This window comes from Phialemonium atrogriseum (assembly GCF_030411735.1).
Source record: "Phialemonium atrogriseum strain 8032-3 unplaced genomic scaffold QBC33scaffold_44, whole genome shotgun sequence".
Taxonomy (NCBI): Eukaryota; Fungi; Ascomycota; class Sordariomycetes; order Cephalothecales; family Cephalothecaceae; genus Phialemonium; species Phialemonium atrogriseum.
Genome location: NW_026848181.1, coordinates 1 through 19,919, shown reverse-complemented (window position 1 = coordinate 19,919; position 19,919 = coordinate 1). Strand labels below are relative to the sequence as shown.

Here is a 19,919-nt window from a genome sequence, read left to right as displayed (position 1 = left end):
GGTTAGTCAAGGCTCCCTTTGATAGTGTTCTTTAGCCAGTCGAAACGCATCCTGCCTTTCAAGTTTTGTTTGTTTTGATTGTATGCCGAGGAACCTCAAGACATCTAAGCCCAGACACACCCGAGGTGTAGGTGCGTCCAGGGTTCAACGGTAGAGGGGAGAGTGTCAACAAAATGCCAGCCAAGACACTCACCAGCAAGTGCTGGCGAGATCTAGTCCGACAAGAAGGGGTGAATGAGCCTTTGCCTGAGTCGGGCCCTGCCGGTGTCCACGGCCAGCGTCAATCCAGTTGGGACTGTTGGGACAGTTAGGCGGCCTGGCTGTTGAGTGTTCTGGCTGTTGAGTGTCCTGCTGGGAGGTTACTGCTCTGTCGGCAGCAAGGAGCCACAATGGTCACCATCGAGGCATATGGGTGGGTCGTGTACTGGGCTTCAGCCGCAGAGAAGCAGATTAGGACTGCTCAACAGGATGTCCCGGTCCTATTGTCAGAAGGGGCTTCGGTTTGGCAAGTATCCGAACAAGAAAATCCCGGAGAAATACACGGGGATATTCGGGGATCTATCTAAGTGGAAGCCATCTTGCCAGCAAGCTCTCAACGAGCACTCCTTTGCCTTGGCACAGGCCGGCGTCTCCTCCCTCGTGGATATCCTGACGATTAAGGGTACCAGGGCAACAGGCGTCACCCCTGGGATGGGACCAGGTTGACCCCAGGTTCACCTTACTGGTACATGTCGCCAGAAAACAACCCCAAGCACCCCTACCAGTCGCCCCAGGCAACAACAAAACACGAACTACTTGGAGGATCTGAAATTTCCAAGACAACAAACTCAGAAAAGTTGAATGGGAAAGAAAGGAAGACATGCAACCTATGATTTCGTTGATTTCTCGCCTTTGCTCAGGTCATCCTCTATCCTTCATCATCAGGACGATCGGTTAAATATCCCCACAGGAGGCAATAGGATCCAGCCCCCACACACATTTCGGAAGCAGGAGCCTGGGCGGCCTTGGAGTACCTGGGGGAACGTTTCCTGCCTCGCTATCGTCAAGCCAGGGGCAAGCAAGAGAGACAAGATGGGGCCACCGAAAAGCATGGCCGAGGACCTAAAGAGCATGAACCGTGGCTCGTCAACAAGGCCATCTGCTACTCAACCATCAACCAAGCAAGCTTCGGGATCTGCAGACCAAGAAGTGGACATGCGTGCTTCAAGCCCTGCCGTGCCTACGACCCCGAGAATAACGGCGGCCTCAGGTGGTGCGCAGACTTCGGCCTCTTCCGCCACACCTTCTTCCCGCACCACATCTCGGGGCCGATCAGGTGCTTCCTCTGCGACGGCCGCCACCAACCCGAATCCTCAGGCCCGGTATGATCTTCGGAAGCGTGAGCAGCGTGCTCGGGGTACGCCAAGTAACCCTTCATCGCGAGAGGTTGCAGTGCCACCCGGAGTAGCCGTGGACAACACTCGTCAAGTTGCCACAAGCAACACACCCAGGACACCAAGAGCACTGGTCGGAGCTGCCATTTCGCCCCAGTTCCCGGGCCGTGCAGGACATGGTTCAACGCCCAAGATGGCCTCTAACCAACACTTCCCTTCCATCGCCAGCGTAATGTACAAGACTCCCGACCCGTTTCCCACCTATCGGATCCCTTCCGCCTTCGCAGAGAGAATGGCCTACGAGTCATCCCCGCGACAAAACATCAGCAGTCCGCTAGGCGCCGACAGATACCTCCGTACTATGCAACCTCCTGACGATTCATCACCTCCCTGTTTCCCGTCCAGCCCCTCGCTCCCTCGCTACTATACCCCAGGTCGCCTGCCTGTCACGCCTACTGACTCCAGAACCCTTCCGGCCGGACTGGGAAGCGACACAATTCCTGCTGCCGGCTTTAGTTCTCGAGCTTCATCCGGCGGACGTGACTCTCTCCCAACGGTGACTGGCGGCAGCATGCCTGCCAACCCTCTATCAGACCCTTTTGCTCTGTCGCCACTGAACGTGCCAGGACAAGGAACATTTTATCATGGCCCACGGATCCAACAACATCTTCCAAATGGCCCAGTGGCTCGTAACCACGCCATAATCTTGGGGTCTCGAGTCCCAGAACCCCATATGGCTCAACATTATACCCCTATTCCCAGGCCGGGCGTGCGGGTTATGTTCCGAGAGGATGCCACGCGGCAAGGCATCTCCGCCACTGGCAGCTCTCGCCCTTCTTCTACCCCTAGGGAGATGGGTTATGCCGTCAGCAGTCCCTATCCACCTACGCCTGGAGGCGCAGTCTCCATCGCTAGCGGTTCCCATCTGTATAGCCCTGGAGAGGTGGGCCCCATTGCGAGCGAAGTGCCCAACTCGTCCGTGGGAGACCAAGGCCCGCGTGCCGGTCAGCTTGTTCCCGAGCGGACAATGCTTCCCAGCTATCAGTGGACTCGACAACCGAATCCCAATAGTAATTCGCTTGGCGCAGTGGATCCCGACGGAGCTGCACTGTTCTTGGATGTATTTGACGAAGCTCTTGGCATTCCCGGTCGGAAGAAGAGTCGTTTTTCGACCAGAAAAGGAGGTCTTTCGCCCGGATATGGATCGACTAGGCAACTCAGACCAACCCATAACCCCCTGAGTGGCGTCGATTCGTGTGGAGCAAGTCTGTTCTTAGATGCTTCTAGTGATTTTCCACATCGGATCAAGGTCGAAAGCTCGCATCCCTCTAAGCAAGACATGGCTAGTGCCTTCGAGGTGGCCCACGAACGGCCTTTACCTCCTCTCGCTCCTCAGACAGAGCCCTGGCAGGATGAAATCGAAGAGCAGGCCAATTTTAAGGAGTATCTTGCTAACATGATAGGGAAGATGATGTACGTCTCTGGAGAAACAGGCGAGCCCTCAGCCGAAACCACGGGCATGATCGAAGAGATTGTGCGCCAGCAGGTTATCGAGATGGTGAGCACCCGCTGGTCGTTTCTGCTATGTTGGGGATGGTTCTAACGCATCATGCAGCTCCGGAATTGCACCGAGCTCGCAGCTCGCCGCGGCTCTCGTTCGATTACAATCAACGATCTGATCTTCCAGATCCGCCACGACGCGCCCAAGGTCTCCCGGCTCCGGACATTTCTGTCGTGGAAGGAAGTGCGCAAGAACGTCAAGGACTCGGACGACAAAGCCGGCGACGCCGATTTGGCTGCGGCGGAGGACCCCGTCGGAGGGGTGGTAGCCGGTGCCCCAGTAGACGACGCCGCGAAGAAGAACAAGAAGGCGAGGGTCGGCTTACCCTGGGAGCCGCTATCGTTCTACAACCAGGAAGTCCCCGAGCGCGAAGATGAGGAAGACGAAGAGGAGGAAGAGATGAACTACATCACTCTCCAGCGCCTCAGGAAAGCAGACGAGCGGACCAAGGTGATGACCAGGGAAGAATACGTGACGTGGTCCGAATTCCGCCAGGCGTCATTCACCTACCGCAAGAGCAAGCGGTTCCGGGAGTGGGTCGGCTTCAGCACCATCACCGACGGTAAGCCCTCGGACGATATTGTCGACATCCTCGGCTTCCTCACCTTCGAGATGGTCCAGACGCTCACCGAGGAGGCGCTGAGGATAAAGGACCACGAGGACCTCCTGAAGGAGAGGACGGGCGAGGACGCCGGCACAAAGAAGCGTAAGCTCGCCCAGGGCCTGTTCGACCCGCCCAGCGAGGGCCGCTCCCCCGTCGAGTCCCGCCACATCCAGGAGGCCTTCCGCCGCCTCCAGGCCAGGCCCACCAAGTTGCGGGCCATGCTCAACGGGACGAGTTTGCAGCAGCGAACCAATCTTAAGCTGGTATGTTTTCTTCCTCTTCTCAGAAAGACCGGACGTCCGGACCATCAGGTTTTCTTGTTGCTAATAAATCTCCCAGATCTGAGACTACTCCGTACTTGAATCACTCCGATCATTACTTTTCGCATTCGCGTGCGATTGCATCACGTCGCCACCTCCCGAATATCTCCTTCCTTCTTCTGTCTTTTTGCTATTCCGCCTTCCACCACCACTCTCGTGGTTGGCATGAGGCGTTCCACTGGTGTTGGCTTTTGTATGAGGCGCATGGTCAGGCGGCTTTTTTCTATTCTTGGCTTTTGTGCTTTTCTCAATTATTTGCCATGATTACGGCGCACAAAAACTAGCTACCCCCTTGCAAATCTGGCGAGAGGGGTACACCGTGGCAGACATGCTCGGCGAAGGGTGGACATGAAGAAAAGAGACCACCCGCTGAGCATGCATTTTCTAGTTGTAGGTCTGGACGCGGTTTAGGCACTCTTGTCGCTTTTGTAGTATTAGCTGTAGTATTAGCAAGTACAAGACCATGCCTACTATTTACATCGCCGCCATTCTTGGCCAAAAACACATCCCTTTTGCGTTCTTGGGCATGTTTTAACTAGCATACAGGCTCATGATCACTCTTCCACCATGCTAGCTATTCGGCATGTTCATCTTCCCAGCCAAACTCCTCTCCTTTCTAATTCTAGTGCCCACACGTTGAAGGCTGACCGGGAGCTGTTCCGCCCTCTCGGCACCGCCACCGGCACCGTCCTGGCCCCGCTGCGCCTCCGTGTTGCTCCGCTTCCTCCTCCGCACGACGTTGTCCCGGAACGCGGACAGCGAGCGCTCCAGGCCCGTCGTCCCCATGCTGGGCGCCCTCCACCGCCGCACGGCCGCCGGCGCGCTCGAGACGGGGGACATGGGCATCGTCATGGTCGCGTCGCTGTCGTCGGGGGGCGCGGCCGCGGACGACCGCCGCCCGTCCTGCATGCGGAGGCGCTCGACGTAGTTCTGGTAGCTCGGCCGGTCCAGCATACCGCTGCGGAAGGCGTTGACGCCGACCAGCAGCTTGGCCAGGTCGACCAGCTCCTCGAGGTACTCGATGATCTCCATCTGGCCGGCCGTGGTGGCGTTCCACGAGAGGAAGGTCTGCTTGCTGGCGCTGCGTATCACCTGGCTGGTCGCCCTGGAGCGGGTCCCGGGAGTGCCGACGCCCGATCCCCCCCTTCCCCCTCCCCCTACCCATCCCCTCCTCTCGCTGGGAGCCCCGATGACCACGGCCCCCGCGAACGACGGCTCCGACTGCATGACCTCGCGGACCCGGTTGACGAGCCTTAGCTGGGCGAGGCGGCACGACGGGAGGAACTGCGGCAGCGGCAGCCTTGTAGTCAGCGCTTCGTTCACGGCGAAGAGGGTCAGCGTGACGCTGGCCGCGAGATTCCGTCGGTACGAGTAGATCTGGGGGTTAAGCTCCTTGAGCACGGAGCTTCCATAGGCCAGGCGCAGTGCCATCACATTGTCCATGCGGTCGATGATCTGGTGGAGAACGTAGATGATCTCGCGGTAGATGGGCTCCAGGCTCTTAAAGCTGCCCCGAAGACGGGGTTCACTGAGGCAGAACGGGAGAAAGGTCTCGGCAGCCCTGAGGGCGTTTTGTGCCTTCTTTTCCGCCTTGTTAAATCGCGAGATCGAGCGTGCTGACAGTATGTCCGAGACCTTATTCGGGTCCTCTACCCCACCAGCAATAGTTCCCTCCATGTGACTGATTTGGCTGATGCACGACGATAGCGACTCCACCAGCCGATCTCTCGCCCTGACAGGATATAGCACCAGCTCAACGAGGATCGCGACAGCTCCGCCGACCATGAAGGCAGCAAGGCGTTTTAGGAAGATCTCCCATGGGGCACCCGAGAAACTGATGATAGCTGCGACGGTTAGTTCTATTGGTCATCCGGGGCAAGCAAGCAAGGCCACGCACGTCACGTACCTAAGGAAACCACGCTCATTGATACAATCGAGATCATGCCAGCCTTGACATACGGAGTACCCAGCTGGACATAAGCCGACGGGATTATTGCAATGACCAGAAGAACAACGAGCGCAACAAGGTTGCCCTGGCTGATCTTATACGCGACGAAGCCCCATACGCATCCGAAGAGCACTCCGACGGCTCGAACCATGAAGATCCAGAATGAAGAGCCAATGGCGACCTCGAAGACGAGAACTAACTGCAGCGGCGCCCAGGTCGCTCGAGAGGATGCATACCACGAGTTCAGCGGTCCAAAGAAGGCGACCCAGCTCACCAGCATGACCGCGACAGCAAGTTTGAGGGCGTAGCCGAGATGTTCGGAGTGCATGATGGATTCCACCAAGTTTGCCACCTGGCCCCTGTGCTGTAAGAGGGTGGAGGGTTCGGAGGCTCTATTCTTGCTCTCAGCCCTGCGTCGGGGTGGTCGTCGCAGCTCCCGTGGACGTGATTTCTTCTCGGGGGTGTCGGCGACAGCTGTTTCCGGATCTCTGCTTCGAGACCAAACTGGGCGGGAATCGCTTATATTGCCATCTTCATCGTCTTCTTTCTCTTTGATTGGACTTTTCTTGACGTGCTTGCCGGTCCGCATGTCCTTACGCGCATCCTCGGGGAGTGCCATCACATCTTGCTCTCCTCCGGAAAGGAGCCACTTCCTCCACTTGATCCTCCTGGGCATGTAAACCCGTTTCCGCTCGTGTCTCGCTTGTCTCCGCTCCACGAGGACTCTGGTATGTTTGAGCATCTGCATGGTCTGCTCCGCCGCCTGCCGCAGGCTCAGGAGGCATGACGACATGACAAAGGTTTCGATTCTCGGCATGATATCGACCTGCGTATCCTTGTAAGCCCACTGTTTTCAGATATCACTGAACTGGAGGAGGCTTACCTCGCCATCCGCGGCACCCACCAACGCCGCTTTCCCAAGTGCTTCCGTAGAGCTTATATCGAAGGAAGCTATCGCAGTGGCGAAAATGTCCACGCGGATATCAACCTCCTCGATTCTGATGCCCTTCGGGACGATGGCGCCTGAGGGTAGTCTTTTTACATCGTAGCAATAAGCTAGACACGTCATAACCAAGTCAATGGCGTCGTTGACGTTTGTCAACAGCTCTGCCACAGGTTCTCTAACACGACCGAGGAGAGACTCGAGAACATCGACATCGCCAGAGGCAATCTCCCGATGAGGCTTCAGCTCATTTAGCACATCGGCAAGGGCCTGACGGGCTTTCAGGCTCTTTAGTTTCCTTTTGCTAGATCTGCTCATGCCCTCTCGACCGACGTCGTCTGAGCCACTATCCTCGGAGGAAGAGGAGTCGCTCTCGGAATGTGAGGAATCGGAGCTAGCATCCAACTCACTCGTCCTCGACGGGGGATCCTCGATATCTTCGCCAATCAGTGCAAACTTGCTTTCACAAGCACTAATTAGTGTAATAACGTTTCGCACAAGGCCTGCCATTGCCCTCTTGCTTATCGGCTTCAAGCTTCGTGGAGGTAGGACGGAGTACATGATCTCAAACGTGCATTCTTCGTAAGCCTTCTTGCAGCTGCCCAGTTTCATCCTCAGATTCTCCTTCGCGACGGTAAGGGCAGCAAGCCGAGAGACCCGCGTCGACTTATCCAGCGGCTTTCTCGAGTCAACCTGGCGTTGTTGGCCATTTTGATTATCTGCGTGTGCAGACGTTGAGGCCGAAGAGGCGGCGTTGTGTGCTTCAAAGGGTGAATCTGAATCTGCGTTGGACGGCCTGGCTTTTTTTTCTGCGATCGGTTCTGTAAACCATTCCACGGCTGCCTTTAGCGTGGTCTCGGTTTGGGATAGAACCTCGATCGTGGTCTCGCCCAAGAAGCTGCCCGAGAACTCTGGGAAAATGGATACGTTGGTAACCAGTAGTACCCCCATGGCCGTGAGCATTGGATACAGAATCTGGGTGACCAGCGCGGTGGTGACGGTATGTACGGTACCCATCAAGATAGTAAAGCATATGATGAGGACAACAAACACCATGATGAAGAGCCTTGGGCTGTGAGACCGGATGTAGCCATGGAATATGATGGCGATGACCACGAAGATGGCTCTGATGGTGTACCCGGCGGCCTGGTTCGTATCGAAAATGAGACTCGACAAATGCAGACCCAAGAGAGCCCAGCCGAGTCCCAGCGTTACGCCGCAGACGATCAGGAAAAGCGACTCGGCCATCTGACCGAAACGCTGGCCCGAGTGGCCAAATACGGTCGTCATCGGGGCCAGGAAGCTGGAAGGCCCATAGCGGGCATTAACGGCCGGGATGAAAACGATGATGAGAGCAATGGTGACGGCGGTGGTGTGCTTCACTATCCGCTGCCAGAGGTGGTTCTGTCGCAGCTTCACGCCGACCCCTGCGAGCCAGCTCGGGATCCTCATGGGCTGTCCCATTGTCAGGAGAGCTTGTCGGGATAGAGGGTTGAGATAGTCGTCGTCCCGGAGGGGGCCATTGTCCTGGTCCCGAAGGAAGTCGTTGAGAGCAGGTCATGTGAGGTGCTAAGCCCATTCATCAATTGAGGGCTATCTTCAAGCTCAACGTACAGCAAACAACTTCCATCTCATCAGTACGTCGTAAGTAGTTGAGGTAGTGGAAGGCAAAGCCGTTGGAACTTAGAATAAGTAGGTATTCAGAGCGCCTCCTCTCGACGATCCACCAGGTTCCCCGTTACGCTATTGGTTACCGCACCTGTGGTCATTTGCTGTTGAGAACCGTCACCCGAGTCATGTTCTACCTACCAGGTACCTAGCTTACCTGACCTACCCCTCCATCAGATTGATTACCTGCCCGTTCACAGCCCCACCAAGGCAACCACTCCATCGGGCAGCCATCAACTACACTCCATAAAGTACTGATAACTGCTGAGATCTATTTCTCGACCGGAGGCCTTGTATTGTCTTTCATGGCATTGTAGCTCACAAGTTCCAGTCAGCATGCCTCCTCCTTCTTCTCCAGCTCTTACGGTAGGAAACAGATCCGGCCCACTCCTAGTAGCTCGAATAATGTACTAACTGCGATGCGGTCGCAGGCCAAGGTCAAGGTGCAGCTGAAACTAGCCATCGCGAGGCTTCGCATGGTTCAGCGACGGGATGAAGCTCTAGCGAAGAACCAGCGACGGGGTATGGCGCAGCTACTCGAGGTCGGCAAAGAGGATTCCGCACGGATCCGAGTCGAGAACATCATCCGCTCCGATATCTCATCCGAGTTGCACGAAATCCTCGAGCTGTATTGCGAGTTGTTACTGGCAAGGGCCGGCCTCCTCGAAGGCCCGACCTGCGATCCCGGGCTTGAGGAGGCAGTCAAGAGCATCATCTACGCGGCGCCGAAAACGGAAATAAAGGAGTTGCACCAGGTCCGGGTGCTCCTCGCCGAGAAGTTTGGGAAGGAGTTTGTCATATCGGCAGTGGAGAACTCGGACGGGAAGGTTTCGGAGAAGGTCGTGAAGAAGCTCGCCGTGGCGCCGCCCAAGCCGGAGCTCGTTCAGGGGTACTTGGAAGAGATAGCGAAGGCGTACGGTGTGAACTGGCCGAAGAGGCCCCAGGAAGAACTCGGCGAGCCTCCGGACTTCATGGATGACGACGACGATGACAGCCCGAACGGCGGTCAAGCCCAGAAGAATCTCGAGGCCCCGCTGGTCGCCCAATACAAAGAGACGGAGGTTCAGGAGGAGCTCAGCAAGGCAACGCCTCCCAAAACGTTCGGGCCGGCCAGCCCACTTCATGTCAACCCGCCCAGCCCATCAACGGAAAATATCCATCCTCGAGTCACCCTGAACTCGATGGAAATAAAGCCCAGCAAGAAGATGATCAATGCTGGCATAGCCAAGAAACCGTCTCCTGAGGCTAAAGGGGGTATCGGGGATGGGATTCCTGATGTTGACGAGCTTGCGAAGAGGTTTGCAGCTCTGAAGAGGTAAGTGATTTGCATTTGAAATGCGTGTTTATGGGAGTATGGGTCTTTTCTGGAGAGGACTTTTGGTCTCGTTTGTTCATTGGGCTGGGGAACTTGGGGCGGGTTGAAGGACTGTGGTAATTGTGTGGTGACTGTTTACGTTGTGTCATCCTGTTGCCCCGGATTATGCATTGGAGTTTGGATGGGGTTATTATCCAGCTGGCTGCCGTTCTTTGAGTCTTCTTCACTGATGCAGTGTCCTTGGGCATATCATTCCTCATATCCTAACACACAAAGGCAATGTCTTAGCCCAGTGTTCTTGTGCATCATTTGCTCCCATATGAAGAGTTCTATCACAATATTGCGGGTATTAATAGAAGTTCCACACCAAGACCCTCTCCCTCTCACCGCCATGCTGATGATATTTGGTGCTTCTTTGATTCTAACCCCCCTGGCGTTCAGACAGCCATATCCTTGAAGGCTTTGATTCAGACCCGGCATCAGTAGCGGTCTTTGGGAACGCATTTCATAAACCTACCTCATTTATTGTAGATTACCTGCCTAGGTATGTAGGTGGGTGGGCATTAATACTCCTAAGGCTTGGTAGGTACCTAGATAGGTAGGTGCCAGGTAAGTCGATACCTAGAGCCATACCAGGTGCAGTGTCACGCCTTCCTCTTTCATATGCTGCTGTCTATGAAGCTCCTTCTCCTGTGATGCTCCCTGGTTGTAGGATGCCCTACCTTACCTCCCTGCCCAAATATTTGGTACCAGTCCAACTCAAGCCGTCTTTGTTCTCTGACAGGCTTAGAAACAAGGCATCTTTCTCACTACGTTGTCTGCCGCCAATACAGTGTGTCATTCTCGGTCCCCTGTTTCCCACCGACACCACGGCCACCCCATAATCTCAAGATGCCATAATACACTTCTTGCACAACTTATTTTTTCTTGCACCCTCGGCAGCTTTTCCTTGATTCTCATCTTCTTTACAAGGACTTACAATCTCAGCCTCCCACATTGGATCCAGAGAACCTTGCATGATAGCACCCCCCTGGCGCCCCATGCTCTACAACACCTTGAAGCAAAGATAATATCCCAGGCCATTGCAGAATTATACACCATGAGCCAACGGGGCAGGCTGGGACAAAGTCTTACCACCCTGGGTCTTGACGATACCCTGAGCAGTGAACCCCTCGAGAGCGAACCCCTTGAGAGCCTTGAGCAGAGACTATGCCGGAAGTCTCTCATCAAGATATCCAAGGACCAGGTTCTTCAAGCATACATAGAATGGCTAGGTAAAAGGCTCCAGGCTGTGGATATGTCTAGCTTTTCTGGTTTTAGTGCAGAGATATACCAATGGTGTCACTCACTCTATACCCACGGGTTTGACAAGGATTCTGTCCTAAGTCGTTTCCTTCAGTGGATGCTGGATCAACTCACCCTTGAGCCTGGCAGCGCAAGGATGCTGGGGCTCACTGAGCTCGAGATACGAGAGGTATTCCCAAGCCCTGGAACACCTGGTCATGTCGTGGCCGGCAGTCCTATGCCCAGTTCACACAAGGACCCCCCAGTACTGGTAGCCCCCGAGCCGCACTATTCACTTGGCCAGATGCACCCTGACCGAGTGTCCATCCTCGACTTGGAGCCACGATTGCCTAGCAAGGTACAGCCGGGCCATATCCCCGTCATCGACCTGGCAACCTGGAAAAGGCCCGTAGTGGATATCAGTTCAGATAGCTCTGATGAAGACCACCTCACTCTTCCACCCGAAGCAAAGCAGAACCCATCATTTCTGACTGGACCAAACGGTACCTCCCTTTCCAACTCCCCAAAAAATACTGCGGGGAAAGGAAGAAAAAAGACCAAGGCCAGAAAGAGACCGACGATGAGTGAGAGAAACCGGGCATCGGCACGAGGCCAACCGTTGCCGCAGCGTAATCGCAGCCAGGAACCAGGTGCTTCTTTGCAGGGCCAAGTGCGGGTTCGGCAACAACATCAAGAAGACCGCGTCACCACCGCGCCGGCCAGAATGATGTCTAAACTCGCCGACCTGGATCCGGCGGAGGGCGTCGCCACAAGTCTAGTTCGATTGGATTATCGTTGTTTCCGATGCAACGAAAAAGGTACGTGTTTGTTACTTTCTTTCGACGTGAGAGCTTGTTAGCTGACCGGACTTATGATAGGGGATCATCTTTTGAAGGATTGCCCAACGAACCTTGATCCATCATATGATACTGTTCCTCCCAGGAGTTATATATGTACCGTATGCAACGCTACTGGTGCACACTGGAATCTCTTCTGCCCGGAGAACAAGGGCTACAATTCCATCGCGCAAAGGCGCAAGCGAGCCTTGAGGGTGGCCGAAGAGCGCCTGAAGAGTGAGCGTGGCCCCTCTAATCACGGCAAGGGATCCAATGTTTGTGAGACGAGGGTGCCATGCAGCAATGGCACCCAGCCCAGGGGCGAGAAACTCGGCGCAGAGATGTCTACTTCTCTTGGTCAGGTTGGGACTGACTATACCCTATCTCAGCTGAGCTACGACCACTCGCTCGACAGGTTTAATGATTACTCGGGCCGGCAGCTCCTGCGGCCTGGTTTCCCCCAAAACCGCGTCAAGCCTTCCATCCCACTCCGCGACGTCGATCGAGCTTGGGGGTTCCTAGGCGGACGCGGACTCTGGAAGAGATCTGAGGCCAGTGATAACGAAGGTAGATTGTCGTATAGGGATGTTGAGAGTGACTCGGAGGGAGTGTCCGACGAGGAGAAAGCGTCAGGCCATCTCTCATTTCGCAAGGTCGGCGAAGCGGAGACGTTGAAGGAAACGTCCCGTGATAACAAAGAGACCGACCATCCCGAAGCAACGGCCGTCGTCGAGAAGTTGTCAGAGGAGGAGGGCCACGAGGAGGAAGCGTTGGACCATCTCCGAGGCAGATTAAAGGTGTCGAAAATCCAAGTCTACGATGAAGGAGAGGCTGAAGCACAGGCTTGGGCCTTCCTTGAGTTGTTGAGAGAGGAGCTGGTCGACGCTGCCTCGGCCACCCACCAGCAGCAGAACCCTGGCAGTCTCATGGAGATGGGTGCCGATGCTCTCCATGGATACCCGCAATTTGTTTGGCCAGCTCCGGTCTACCAGGACACTCGAAGCGACCACGAGACTCGATCCTCTGACGATGGGCAAGGAGAGCGAGAGCCATCGCCACCTATCAAGCTCGGCAAGACGGCCAAGAGCATCGAAAAACCCGGGCTTTCAGCCGCGGTTCTCCACCTATTCCGGAACATGGAGAACGTCCCCTACAGAAAGCCCAAACGTCCCACTGCTTTGCAGATGTGGGAAGAAGATGAGCGCAAGAAGCGCAAGAGCGGGTGAGACCACTTCCTAGAGACGGCCACTGAGACAGCACTAACAGATTTTTTTTTTTAAAAAAAAAAGCGACGGTCCCATGGACTGTTCGGAGTAGATCCCACCGCCAAAGAATGCGATAATGTTGCGTGTCAGATGTTGCTGTAAACTTTGTAAAATTAGCTCTTCGTGCTAGTTGGGGGCAAGGTTTTGATCATCGATGACAGGTGTTCTAGGAAGCTCTGATAGCATATCCAGGGGACAAGAGGGCCAATCTGTAAAAGGCCCAGGAAAACTGGTTTAATACCGGGTACTGCTGGTACCACGGTTTCTGTTGTATATTAGTGTCTCCAATCAAGAGGAATTAATCGGTGAACAGAATCCTTTGGGTGCATTTGCAAAGGGTATGCCTTTCTACTCCAAACGCCTGGGCCAGGTCCCTGTGACAAATATCCTTCACCCCGGGCTTGTGGCATATTTCGAGGCAGCCCGTCTTTTTTTTTCCTTTCTCCCACCGGAACTGCCTCTCCCACCCAGTCCCCCCACCCCCGCCCGTCTTCACTCCAGCTTGTCCAGGTGCTCCAGTCTTGTCAGGACGACCTGCTTGCTCGTCTCCTCGATCTCGCCGGCGAGGAAGACCTCGTCGAGGATGGCGTAGACCTTGTAGAAGTTGAAGACGAGGTCGAGCTCGCAGACGTTGCCGAAGAAGGCGTCGAGGACCTCGACGAAGAAGTGGATGGCCTCGAGGTAGGCGAGCTCGTTGTCGTTTGTGTCGACGCACGCGCAGAAGAAGAGCCCCGCGTACCGCCGGTACACAATCTTGTTGTTGCGGAACTCGACAAAGTTGGACTGGTACTTCTGGTCCCGGGGGGCTACGAGTCGGTGCACCTGTCGCCGCCGGGTGACGGGGTCAGTCTTTGCTTCCGAGTGCTGGGGCATCCGGGAGGGCGCCCGGGGGGGTGGAGGGCGGAGTGTGGCTCCTTTGCGTACCTCGCCCTTGAGCTTGATCTTCTCGTCATCGCTGTACGGGACGTACCACTTGGCAAGTCGTGTCTTGCCCCTGCTCATCGTATTAGACCAGTGGCGCTGTGATAGGAGGAAAGGAAAACCCACTGTCTGTTTTGTATTAGAATGAAGGACAACATGATTGCTCGGGGATCCCGTCCAAGGAACCTCGTCAAGACGTTGACAAAGTCGCGGTGGGAGGTGGATGAAGTGGGGCGGCAGTTCACCGGCACCCTCGGTCTCGGGTTAGGGTTGTGGCAGGGGATCGAGGGTCATCTGAACTCGCGATAACCATGCCCTACGAAGGAAGGAGGTATTTTAAGTAGTAGAGGTATGGCTGTAAATTGTATTATTGCATTCTTGCACCTGTTTACAGCCTTATTATAGGTATCTATTAAGTCGATGCAAACCCCAAGGAAGTTACAGGACAGCCAACTCTGACTACAAGTGTTATATAGGCATGTTCTAAATCCCAAACGCCGCTGCCACCTCTTTCAAGACGCCGCCCAATGTGTGTTGAAATGCAAGCCACGGATCTTTCGTACGACGCCTCCTTTAGAATCTCTCACAATGCTCCAGGTCTCAGCCTCCAGTATTTGTATGCCTTCTCTCTCTTCAATACGACCACAATCAGTCCCGAGCAATCCTATCGGCCTCCTCTTGCATTCTTTGGCGATGCTGGTGTCGGATAGTCATCAGGGTCACGAGCAGGCCCAGTGCGCCAGCACCCAGGGTGACCATGTAAGCGGCACGATAACAACCGGTGCCGTCCAGGCAAGATCGGTCGCCGTCCGGGCCAACGATAGTATGCCTGTCAAAAATCAAGCCGTAAAACTGATTGAAGAGGGCGCCCGAAAGGACGGGGCTGAGGGTCATGAAGCCCCAGTTCTGGCTCAGGCCGTGGATGCCGAACGTCTCGGCAACGATCGACGGGAAGACTCCGAACAAGAAGCCGTAGCCGAGCCCGGATAGGCTGGAGACAAGCCACAGGAAGTACGGGTTGGCGATGCTGAGCGCGAATATCTGGGCAACGCAGAAGATGCCGCTCGCGACCACGAGGCACCACACGCGGCTTGCTCCGAGTACTTTGACGAGAAAATCGGATCCGACCCCTATATATAACGTCAGTACGCAGCGAGAGAGGTAGTAGGGTGTGGGGTCCAAGGTGAGAGAGATTGCTGGACCCAACTCACCGCTGAGAAGCCTGCCCAAGAAGCTGGCGACAGACAGGATGGAAACATGCATCTGCTGACGTCTAATCAGGAAGTCCTCGCCAACCGAATCGTCAAAGCGCCTCCACAACGCGTTGGCATTGTGACCGATGTTGCTAAGATGTCTAGGTTAGTCGCGAACGAACTCATAGATGCTGCCGCGGTAGGAGATCGTACTTGATTGTCATCAGGCCAATGCCGGCAAGAATGCCCATGATGCTGAATAGCAGCCAAAAGTCGAGACTACGGAGCAAGTGCCAACCACGGATATCTACACGGTGGGAACGATCCATATCAACACTGCTCTGCACTAAAACATCCCCCGGCAGCGATGAACCCTTGCTCATGAGCGACGAGGTTTCGTCTGTTTGATCGGGATCGTCCGTAGCGGATGGTGGAGGTGCCGCCTCGACATCGACGGGGGCGGCGCTGGCCGCCTGGGAGCTGGGGGACCCCGCTCGAGCGACTTGGCCTCTCGCTTCCGACGTTGTGGGATTCGTGTACTTGGTGGGCGACATACCAGGTTCAATATCTGGGACGGGGAGTCCATTGCGGATCTTCGCCTCTTCGGACGGTGTTCGGCGGAGTTGTTGCGCACCGCGGAGGCCGGGATGGTTCGGCAGGGCATGGTAGGAAGTGTGCGGTACCACTTGAATGAAGAAGAAGCCAACGAAGGTCACGCCGAAGGTTCCGGCTGCTAGTAGCATGAGAAATGCGCCCGTATCCCCCGAAAAGAAGACGCTGCCCAGGAAGGAGAAGAAGAAGGCACTGAGGCCGAAGGCGGCCAGAGGGAAGGCTGTCGCGGTGCCCCGATGGTTTGGCCAGTTCAGTGCCGACGTCTTCACGGCGCCGGCAAACGCGGTGCATCCTCCGAGACCAGTCAGGAACGAAAAGAAGCACAGCATTGCGACAGAGCCCGAGGCATTGTCGTACGACGCGCGGAAGGGGAAGTATCCGATCCCGAGTAGCAGGGCTCCAACGATGACGGCCGGGCGCGGTCCCTTCATGTCCACGAGCAAGCCAGCAGGTACACCGAGCGAGTACATCCCAAGGTTCCCGAACAAGCCGATGAGGTTGCTTTCGGTAGCAGATAGGTGCAGCCTATCTGCGAATTGCGGAGCCCATGCCGAGTAGACATACTGCGAGGGAGGGACGAGTCAGTAAAAAAATGGGAAGGGCGGCGCGCGCGGATGGAAGCGGGTGGCTAGAGCGTACATTACTTCCACAAGCCAGCGAGATGAGAGTCGCTGCCACGCTCGACACAATGCGAGCGCGGTGACGCTTCGTCGTCTCCCGCATGGTCGCCCCTATATGATGCAAGATCGTTCTCGGTGGGTCAAGTATGCATGCCTGCTGGCGTGCGACGTGGAGATGGGCGAGTTACCGCGGAGTTCTTGTCGATTCAGATGCTCTACGGTTGAGAGAAAGGCATTTCTTTTCCAAGTATAAACCCCTGGGAAAGTCGTCGATTTGGGGGATTGCTGTTTTTCTATGTCTAGTGACCGTATCCGACTCGGCAGGCGAAGCCGTCTGGGCCCTTGGCTGTTTCATTTGCCCTCAGTTAATTGGATGGTCGGCGTAATGCATTCCGACCACGGCGGTGGCAGCGCTCGAGCCAAGAGGCTATGGTAGTGCTGGCAGTCAACGCTGAACTTGGACTCGAACGGCAAGGAAACTGCCCAGTAGCCGGGCCTTTCCTTCTCGCATGTCTCTACTTTACATACCTGGACAAGCACCTACCTGTCTTCCTACGTAACAACCCGTAGTTCCCCAGAATATTCGAATATTCGAGGACTTGGAGCCCCTTCAGTCCTCATCCCTGGCCTTTGCCTTGAAGACCAGGGCCAATCAGATCTTACGCCCGGCATTTTGTTCATGGGGTGTTTGACCCACGTGATCATATGACGCACGACCGAGGCGCAAACCACTGTCGCCGACCATTCAAGCCTCATTCCATCTATCATTCAATTGACTGACAGATTATCCTTTCCCATCGCCTGCCACCACAAGACCATCGAACTCACTACCACGAACCTCCGATAATTGGAGCTCGAATACAATATGGGCGCATTACTATCGATACCGCTGATGGTGGTGCCGAGCATGGGCACTGTAAGTTGTGCTCCTCCGTCTGGTCCCCCTTCTTTGCTCTCTCTGCTTTACCAACCCTGCCAGCCCTGCCTGCTCCCTTGCGAATAGTTGCTTACCAGAGCCTCTCTCACTATCTAGCTGTTGTCCTTCGGTGCCAGTTGCTGCGGTGCAGCAACATGCTCGGTCGTGTGCAGTGCCTGTGGGAAGTGTGGCAACAGGTAAGCGCCTCCTTCGTCAACAACCGGCCTCTCGTCAACAACCGGCCTCTGACTTCATCTAACGCCTGCCCTACAGTGTCGCAACGCGCATAGCCTACGCCCTCATACTCCTCGTCAATTCGATACTGTCATGGATTATGCTCACGCCATGGGCGATCGAGAAACTTCAACACCTAACGCTGGATTACGTCAAGATCAACTGTCCCAACGGGCAGTGTTATGGCTGGCTCGCTGTCCACCGGATTAACTTCGCTCTGGGCTTGTTCCACCTTATATTTGCCGGCCTACTACTAGGTGTCCGGTCGTCCAAGAATCCTCGTGCGGCTATTCAGAACGGCTTCTGGGGTCCCAAGATCATTACCTGGCTGGCCTTGATCGTCCTGACCTTCTTCATTCCGGATGAGTTCTTCGTCGTCTGGGGCAAATACATCGCGTTCATCTGCGGCATGCTGTTCCTCATCCTCGGCCTAGTTCTCCTGGTGGACTTAGCTCACACCTGGGCTGAGTACTGCTTGGCGCAGATCGAAGATACCGACTCGCGGTTCTGGAGGTTCGTTTTGATTGGATCTACACTGGGGATGTACCTGGCATCACTTGCCATGACCATCGTCCAGTACCTTTTCTTTGCCTCAAGTGGTTGCGCCATGAACCAAGCAGCCATTACCATCAACCTCCTGCTTTTCCTGGGCGTCTCGGCCATCTCCGTCCACCCGACCGTGCAGGAGTACAACCCCAAAGCCGGGCTTGCACAGGCTGCCATGGTCGCGGTTTACTGCACCTACCTAACCATGTCTGCTATTTCCATGGAGCCGGACGACACGGAAGATAAGCGCTGCAATCCGCTTGTTCTTGCTCGAGGCACCAGGACAACGACCGTGGTGGTCGGCGCTATCCTCACTATGCTGACCGTGGCATACACCACCACGAGAGCCGCAACGCAGAGTTTCGGGCTTGGTGGCTCTGGAAATGGCCAGATCCGCTTGCCAGAGGACGACGAACACGACCTCGTGACCACCCAACCCGCTCGTCGAGAGATGAGGGCCGAGGCACTGCGCCGAGCCGTCGAGGAGGGAAGCCTGCCCGCAGATGCCCTTCTATCAGATGACGACGACGAAAGCGATGCAGGGAACAACACTGCTCATGACGACGAGCGGTCAAATACTCAGTACAACTACTCTACGTTCCATATCATTTTCTTCCTCGCCACGGCCTGGGTGGCTATACTCCTGACCATGAATTACGATGACAACTCAAGGGACGGCGACTTTGCGGCCGTTGGTCGTACCCTTTGGGCTAGCTGGGTCAAGATCGTCAGCTCATGGGTTTGCTACGCCATGTACATTTGGAGCCTGGTCGCACCGATCGTCCTCCCAGACCGCTTCGAGTTCTCCTAGGCACACCAATTCTAGAGTGACAGCGATTTCCCTATTTTCCTATCTACGTGTCGGGTTTGCATTTGCGTCGGAGCAAGGGGGGGACAGGAGGTTAGCATATTCTTTGTCCTACTATGAGACAATGCGCTCATATTCAATGAGAAGAGTCTCGGTTATCATCGCTCAGTTCCGGTATTGGTGACATGGTTGAACCATCTGAGAAACCAACTGCTGCGGAATCAGGTCCGGTTGGTGATGGACGCCGCGCGGACACACACATTGGGTCTGGTGTGGGAAATCCAGCAATGCATAGACAGGGCTTGGTTGGGCAGAGGTATTCTATGCCCAAGAAAGGCAAGGGTTGATACCCCGAGGTCGCTAAGCATGGGTCGGCCTCTGCTGCTTGCCTTACGCGGGCTCTACCAGCTGGGGTATGTGTAACTCGGTTGGGAGCATGTCTTATGTGGGTTCTGGCCACGCCGTCGTCGTAAGACCTGCGGGCGGGTAGGGTATCCAGCTTTTGGTCCTTTCTTACACCTCCCCCCCAACCACGGCGGATCCAAAAGCCACCGTTAACCATCATCAACTGTCGATTTCTCATAGCACGAGCCCTGCGATGTCTATGTTGTCACTCCCCTTCCGCGCCTTAGCCGGGTGGACGGACAGCGGCGCTCTTCTCTTGCTTTTACTTCCCCCTCACTCGAGAAAATGATAAGGCCAGGGAGGTGTCAAACATGGGAGTCCTGCAGTGCAGGGCCGCCTGATCCGTGGCGGCAACCTGCAGGGTTAGGGTCCCTGAAGCCGGATTATTGGCTATTGTGCGCCGGGGAAGCTTTCCAGGGGGTGGTTTTCAATAGACCGAGTGTCATATTCGCGGGGGGGGGGGGGGGGGGGGGGGGGGGGGGGGGGGGGGGGGGGGGGGGGGGGGGGGGGGGGCGGGGGGGGGGGCGGGGGGGGGGGGGGGGGGGGG

The 19,919-nt window shown here is 55.7% G+C and overlaps 7 protein-coding genes across 7 annotated transcripts; 4 read left to right on the top strand and 3 right to left on the bottom strand.

Moving 5' to 3' along the window:
- Positions 1-2,712: 2,712 nt before the first annotated feature.
- On the top strand, positions 2,713-3,883 carry QBC33DRAFT_563941 (transcription initiation protein SPT3; the record flags this gene model as incomplete). Its single annotated transcript, XM_060430320.1, has 3 exons — positions 2,713-2,931; positions 2,989-3,801; positions 3,878-3,883. 3 exons carry the CDS (start codon positions 2,713-2,715, stop codon positions 3,881-3,883), a joined length of 1,038 nt encoding a protein of 345 aa, XP_060278446.1.
- A 254-nt stretch (positions 3,884-4,137) lies between these two features.
- QBC33DRAFT_287315 (uncharacterized protein) lies at positions 4,138-8,540 on the bottom strand. The gene is made up of 3 exons (XM_060423304.1): positions 6,690-8,540; positions 5,765-6,632; positions 4,138-5,702 (listed from the first exon to the last, which is right to left on the bottom strand). The coding sequence occupies exons 1-3, from the start codon at positions 8,211-8,213 to the stop codon at positions 4,429-4,431; spliced, it is 3,666 nt and encodes a 1,221-aa protein (XP_060278445.1). The 5' UTR covers positions 8,214-8,540; the 3' UTR covers positions 4,138-4,428.
- A 13-nt stretch (positions 8,541-8,553) lies between these two features.
- On the top strand, positions 8,554-10,103 carry QBC33DRAFT_623796 (regulator of Vps4 activity in the MVB pathway-domain-containing protein). Its single transcript, XM_060432916.1, has 2 exons — positions 8,554-8,783; positions 8,849-10,103. The coding sequence occupies exons 1-2, from the start codon at positions 8,754-8,756 to the stop codon at positions 9,734-9,736; spliced, it is 918 nt and encodes a 305-aa protein (XP_060278444.1). The 5' UTR covers positions 8,554-8,753; the 3' UTR covers positions 9,737-10,103.
- A 1,640-nt stretch (positions 10,104-11,743) lies between these two features.
- On the top strand, positions 11,744-13,078 carry QBC33DRAFT_563938 (uncharacterized protein; the record flags this gene model as incomplete). The annotated part of the gene is made up of 3 exons (XM_060430319.1): positions 11,744-11,834; positions 11,895-12,127; positions 12,242-13,078. 3 exons carry the CDS (start codon positions 11,744-11,746, stop codon positions 13,076-13,078), a joined length of 1,161 nt encoding a protein of 386 aa, XP_060278443.1.
- Positions 13,079-13,195: 117 nt separating this feature from the next.
- Positions 13,196-14,228, bottom strand: QBC33DRAFT_552342 (AP-2 complex subunit sigma). Its single transcript, XM_060429305.1, has 3 exons — positions 14,165-14,228; positions 14,042-14,111; positions 13,196-13,939 (listed from the first exon to the last, which is right to left on the bottom strand). The coding sequence occupies exons 1-3, from the start codon at positions 14,194-14,196 to the stop codon at positions 13,610-13,612; spliced, it is 432 nt and encodes a 143-aa protein (XP_060278442.1). The 5' UTR covers positions 14,197-14,228; the 3' UTR covers positions 13,196-13,609.
- Positions 14,229-14,366: 138 nt separating this feature from the next.
- QBC33DRAFT_287156 (MFS general substrate transporter) lies at positions 14,367-16,790 on the bottom strand. The gene is made up of 4 exons (XM_060423302.1): positions 16,483-16,790; positions 15,445-16,406; positions 15,250-15,383; positions 14,367-15,168 (listed from the first exon to the last, which is right to left on the bottom strand). Exons 1-4 carry the CDS (start codon positions 16,564-16,566, stop codon positions 14,687-14,689), a joined length of 1,662 nt encoding a protein of 553 aa, XP_060278441.1. The 5' UTR covers positions 16,567-16,790; the 3' UTR covers positions 14,367-14,686.
- A 283-nt stretch (positions 16,791-17,073) lies between these two features.
- QBC33DRAFT_287101 (serine incorporator/TMS membrane protein) lies at positions 17,074-18,992 on the top strand. Its single transcript, XM_060423301.1, has 3 exons — positions 17,074-17,379; positions 17,497-17,576; positions 17,653-18,992. The coding sequence occupies exons 1-3, from the start codon at positions 17,329-17,331 to the stop codon at positions 18,968-18,970; spliced, it is 1,449 nt and encodes a 482-aa protein (XP_060278440.1). The 5' UTR covers positions 17,074-17,328; the 3' UTR covers positions 18,971-18,992.
- The last annotated feature ends 927 nt before the right edge of the window (positions 18,993-19,919 follow it).

Excerpts from the sequence above, each read along its gene's own strand:
- QBC33DRAFT_287315 (XM_060423304.1), bottom strand. The coding sequence starts at position 8,213 with ATGGGACAGCCCATGAGGATCCCGAGCTGGCTCGCAGGGGTCGGCGTG. Across the intron at positions 6,633-6,689 it reads TGGGTGCCGCGGATGGCGAG|GTCGATATCATGCCGAGAAT; the intron begins GTAAGCCTCCTC and ends AAGGATACGCAG. Across the intron at positions 5,703-5,764 it reads AATGAGCGTGGTTTCCTTAG|CTATCATCAGTTTCTCGGGT; the intron begins GTACGTGACGTG and ends TAACCGTCGCAG.
- QBC33DRAFT_287101 (XM_060423301.1), top strand. The coding sequence starts at position 17,329 with ATGGGCGCATTACTATCGATACCGCTGATGGTGGTGCCGAGCATGGGC. Across the intron at positions 17,380-17,496 it reads TGGTGCCGAGCATGGGCACT|CTGTTGTCCTTCGGTGCCAG; the intron begins GTAAGTTGTGCT and ends CTCACTATCTAG. Across the intron at positions 17,577-17,652 it reads TGTGGGAAGTGTGGCAACAG|TGTCGCAACGCGCATAGCCT; the intron begins GTAAGCGCCTCC and ends CCTGCCCTACAG.
- QBC33DRAFT_623796 (XM_060432916.1), top strand. The coding sequence starts at position 8,754 with ATGCCTCCTCCTTCTTCTCCAGCTCTTACG. Across the intron at positions 8,784-8,848 it reads CTTCTTCTCCAGCTCTTACG|GCCAAGGTCAAGGTGCAGCT; the intron begins GTAGGAAACAGA and ends ATGCGGTCGCAG.
- QBC33DRAFT_552342 (XM_060429305.1), bottom strand. The coding sequence starts at position 14,196 with ATGTTGTCCTTCATTCTAATACAAAACAGACA. Across the intron at positions 14,112-14,164 it reads ATTCTAATACAAAACAGACA|GGGCAAGACACGACTTGCCA; the intron begins GTGGGTTTTCCT and ends TACGATGAGCAG. Across the intron at positions 13,940-14,041 it reads AGATCAAGCTCAAGGGCGAG|GTGCACCGACTCGTAGCCCC; the intron begins GTACGCAAAGGA and ends CGGCGGCGACAG.
- QBC33DRAFT_287156 (XM_060423302.1), bottom strand. The coding sequence starts at position 16,566 with ATGCGGGAGACGACGAAGCGTCACCGCGCTCGCATTGTGTCGAGCGTG. Across the intron at positions 16,407-16,482 it reads CGCTGGCTTGTGGAAGTAAT|TATGTCTACTCGGCATGGGC; the intron begins GTACGCTCTAGC and ends CCTCCCTCGCAG. Across the intron at positions 15,169-15,249 it reads CTTGGGCAGGCTTCTCAGCG|GGGTCGGATCCGATTTTCTC; the intron begins GTGAGTTGGGTC and ends CGTTATATATAG.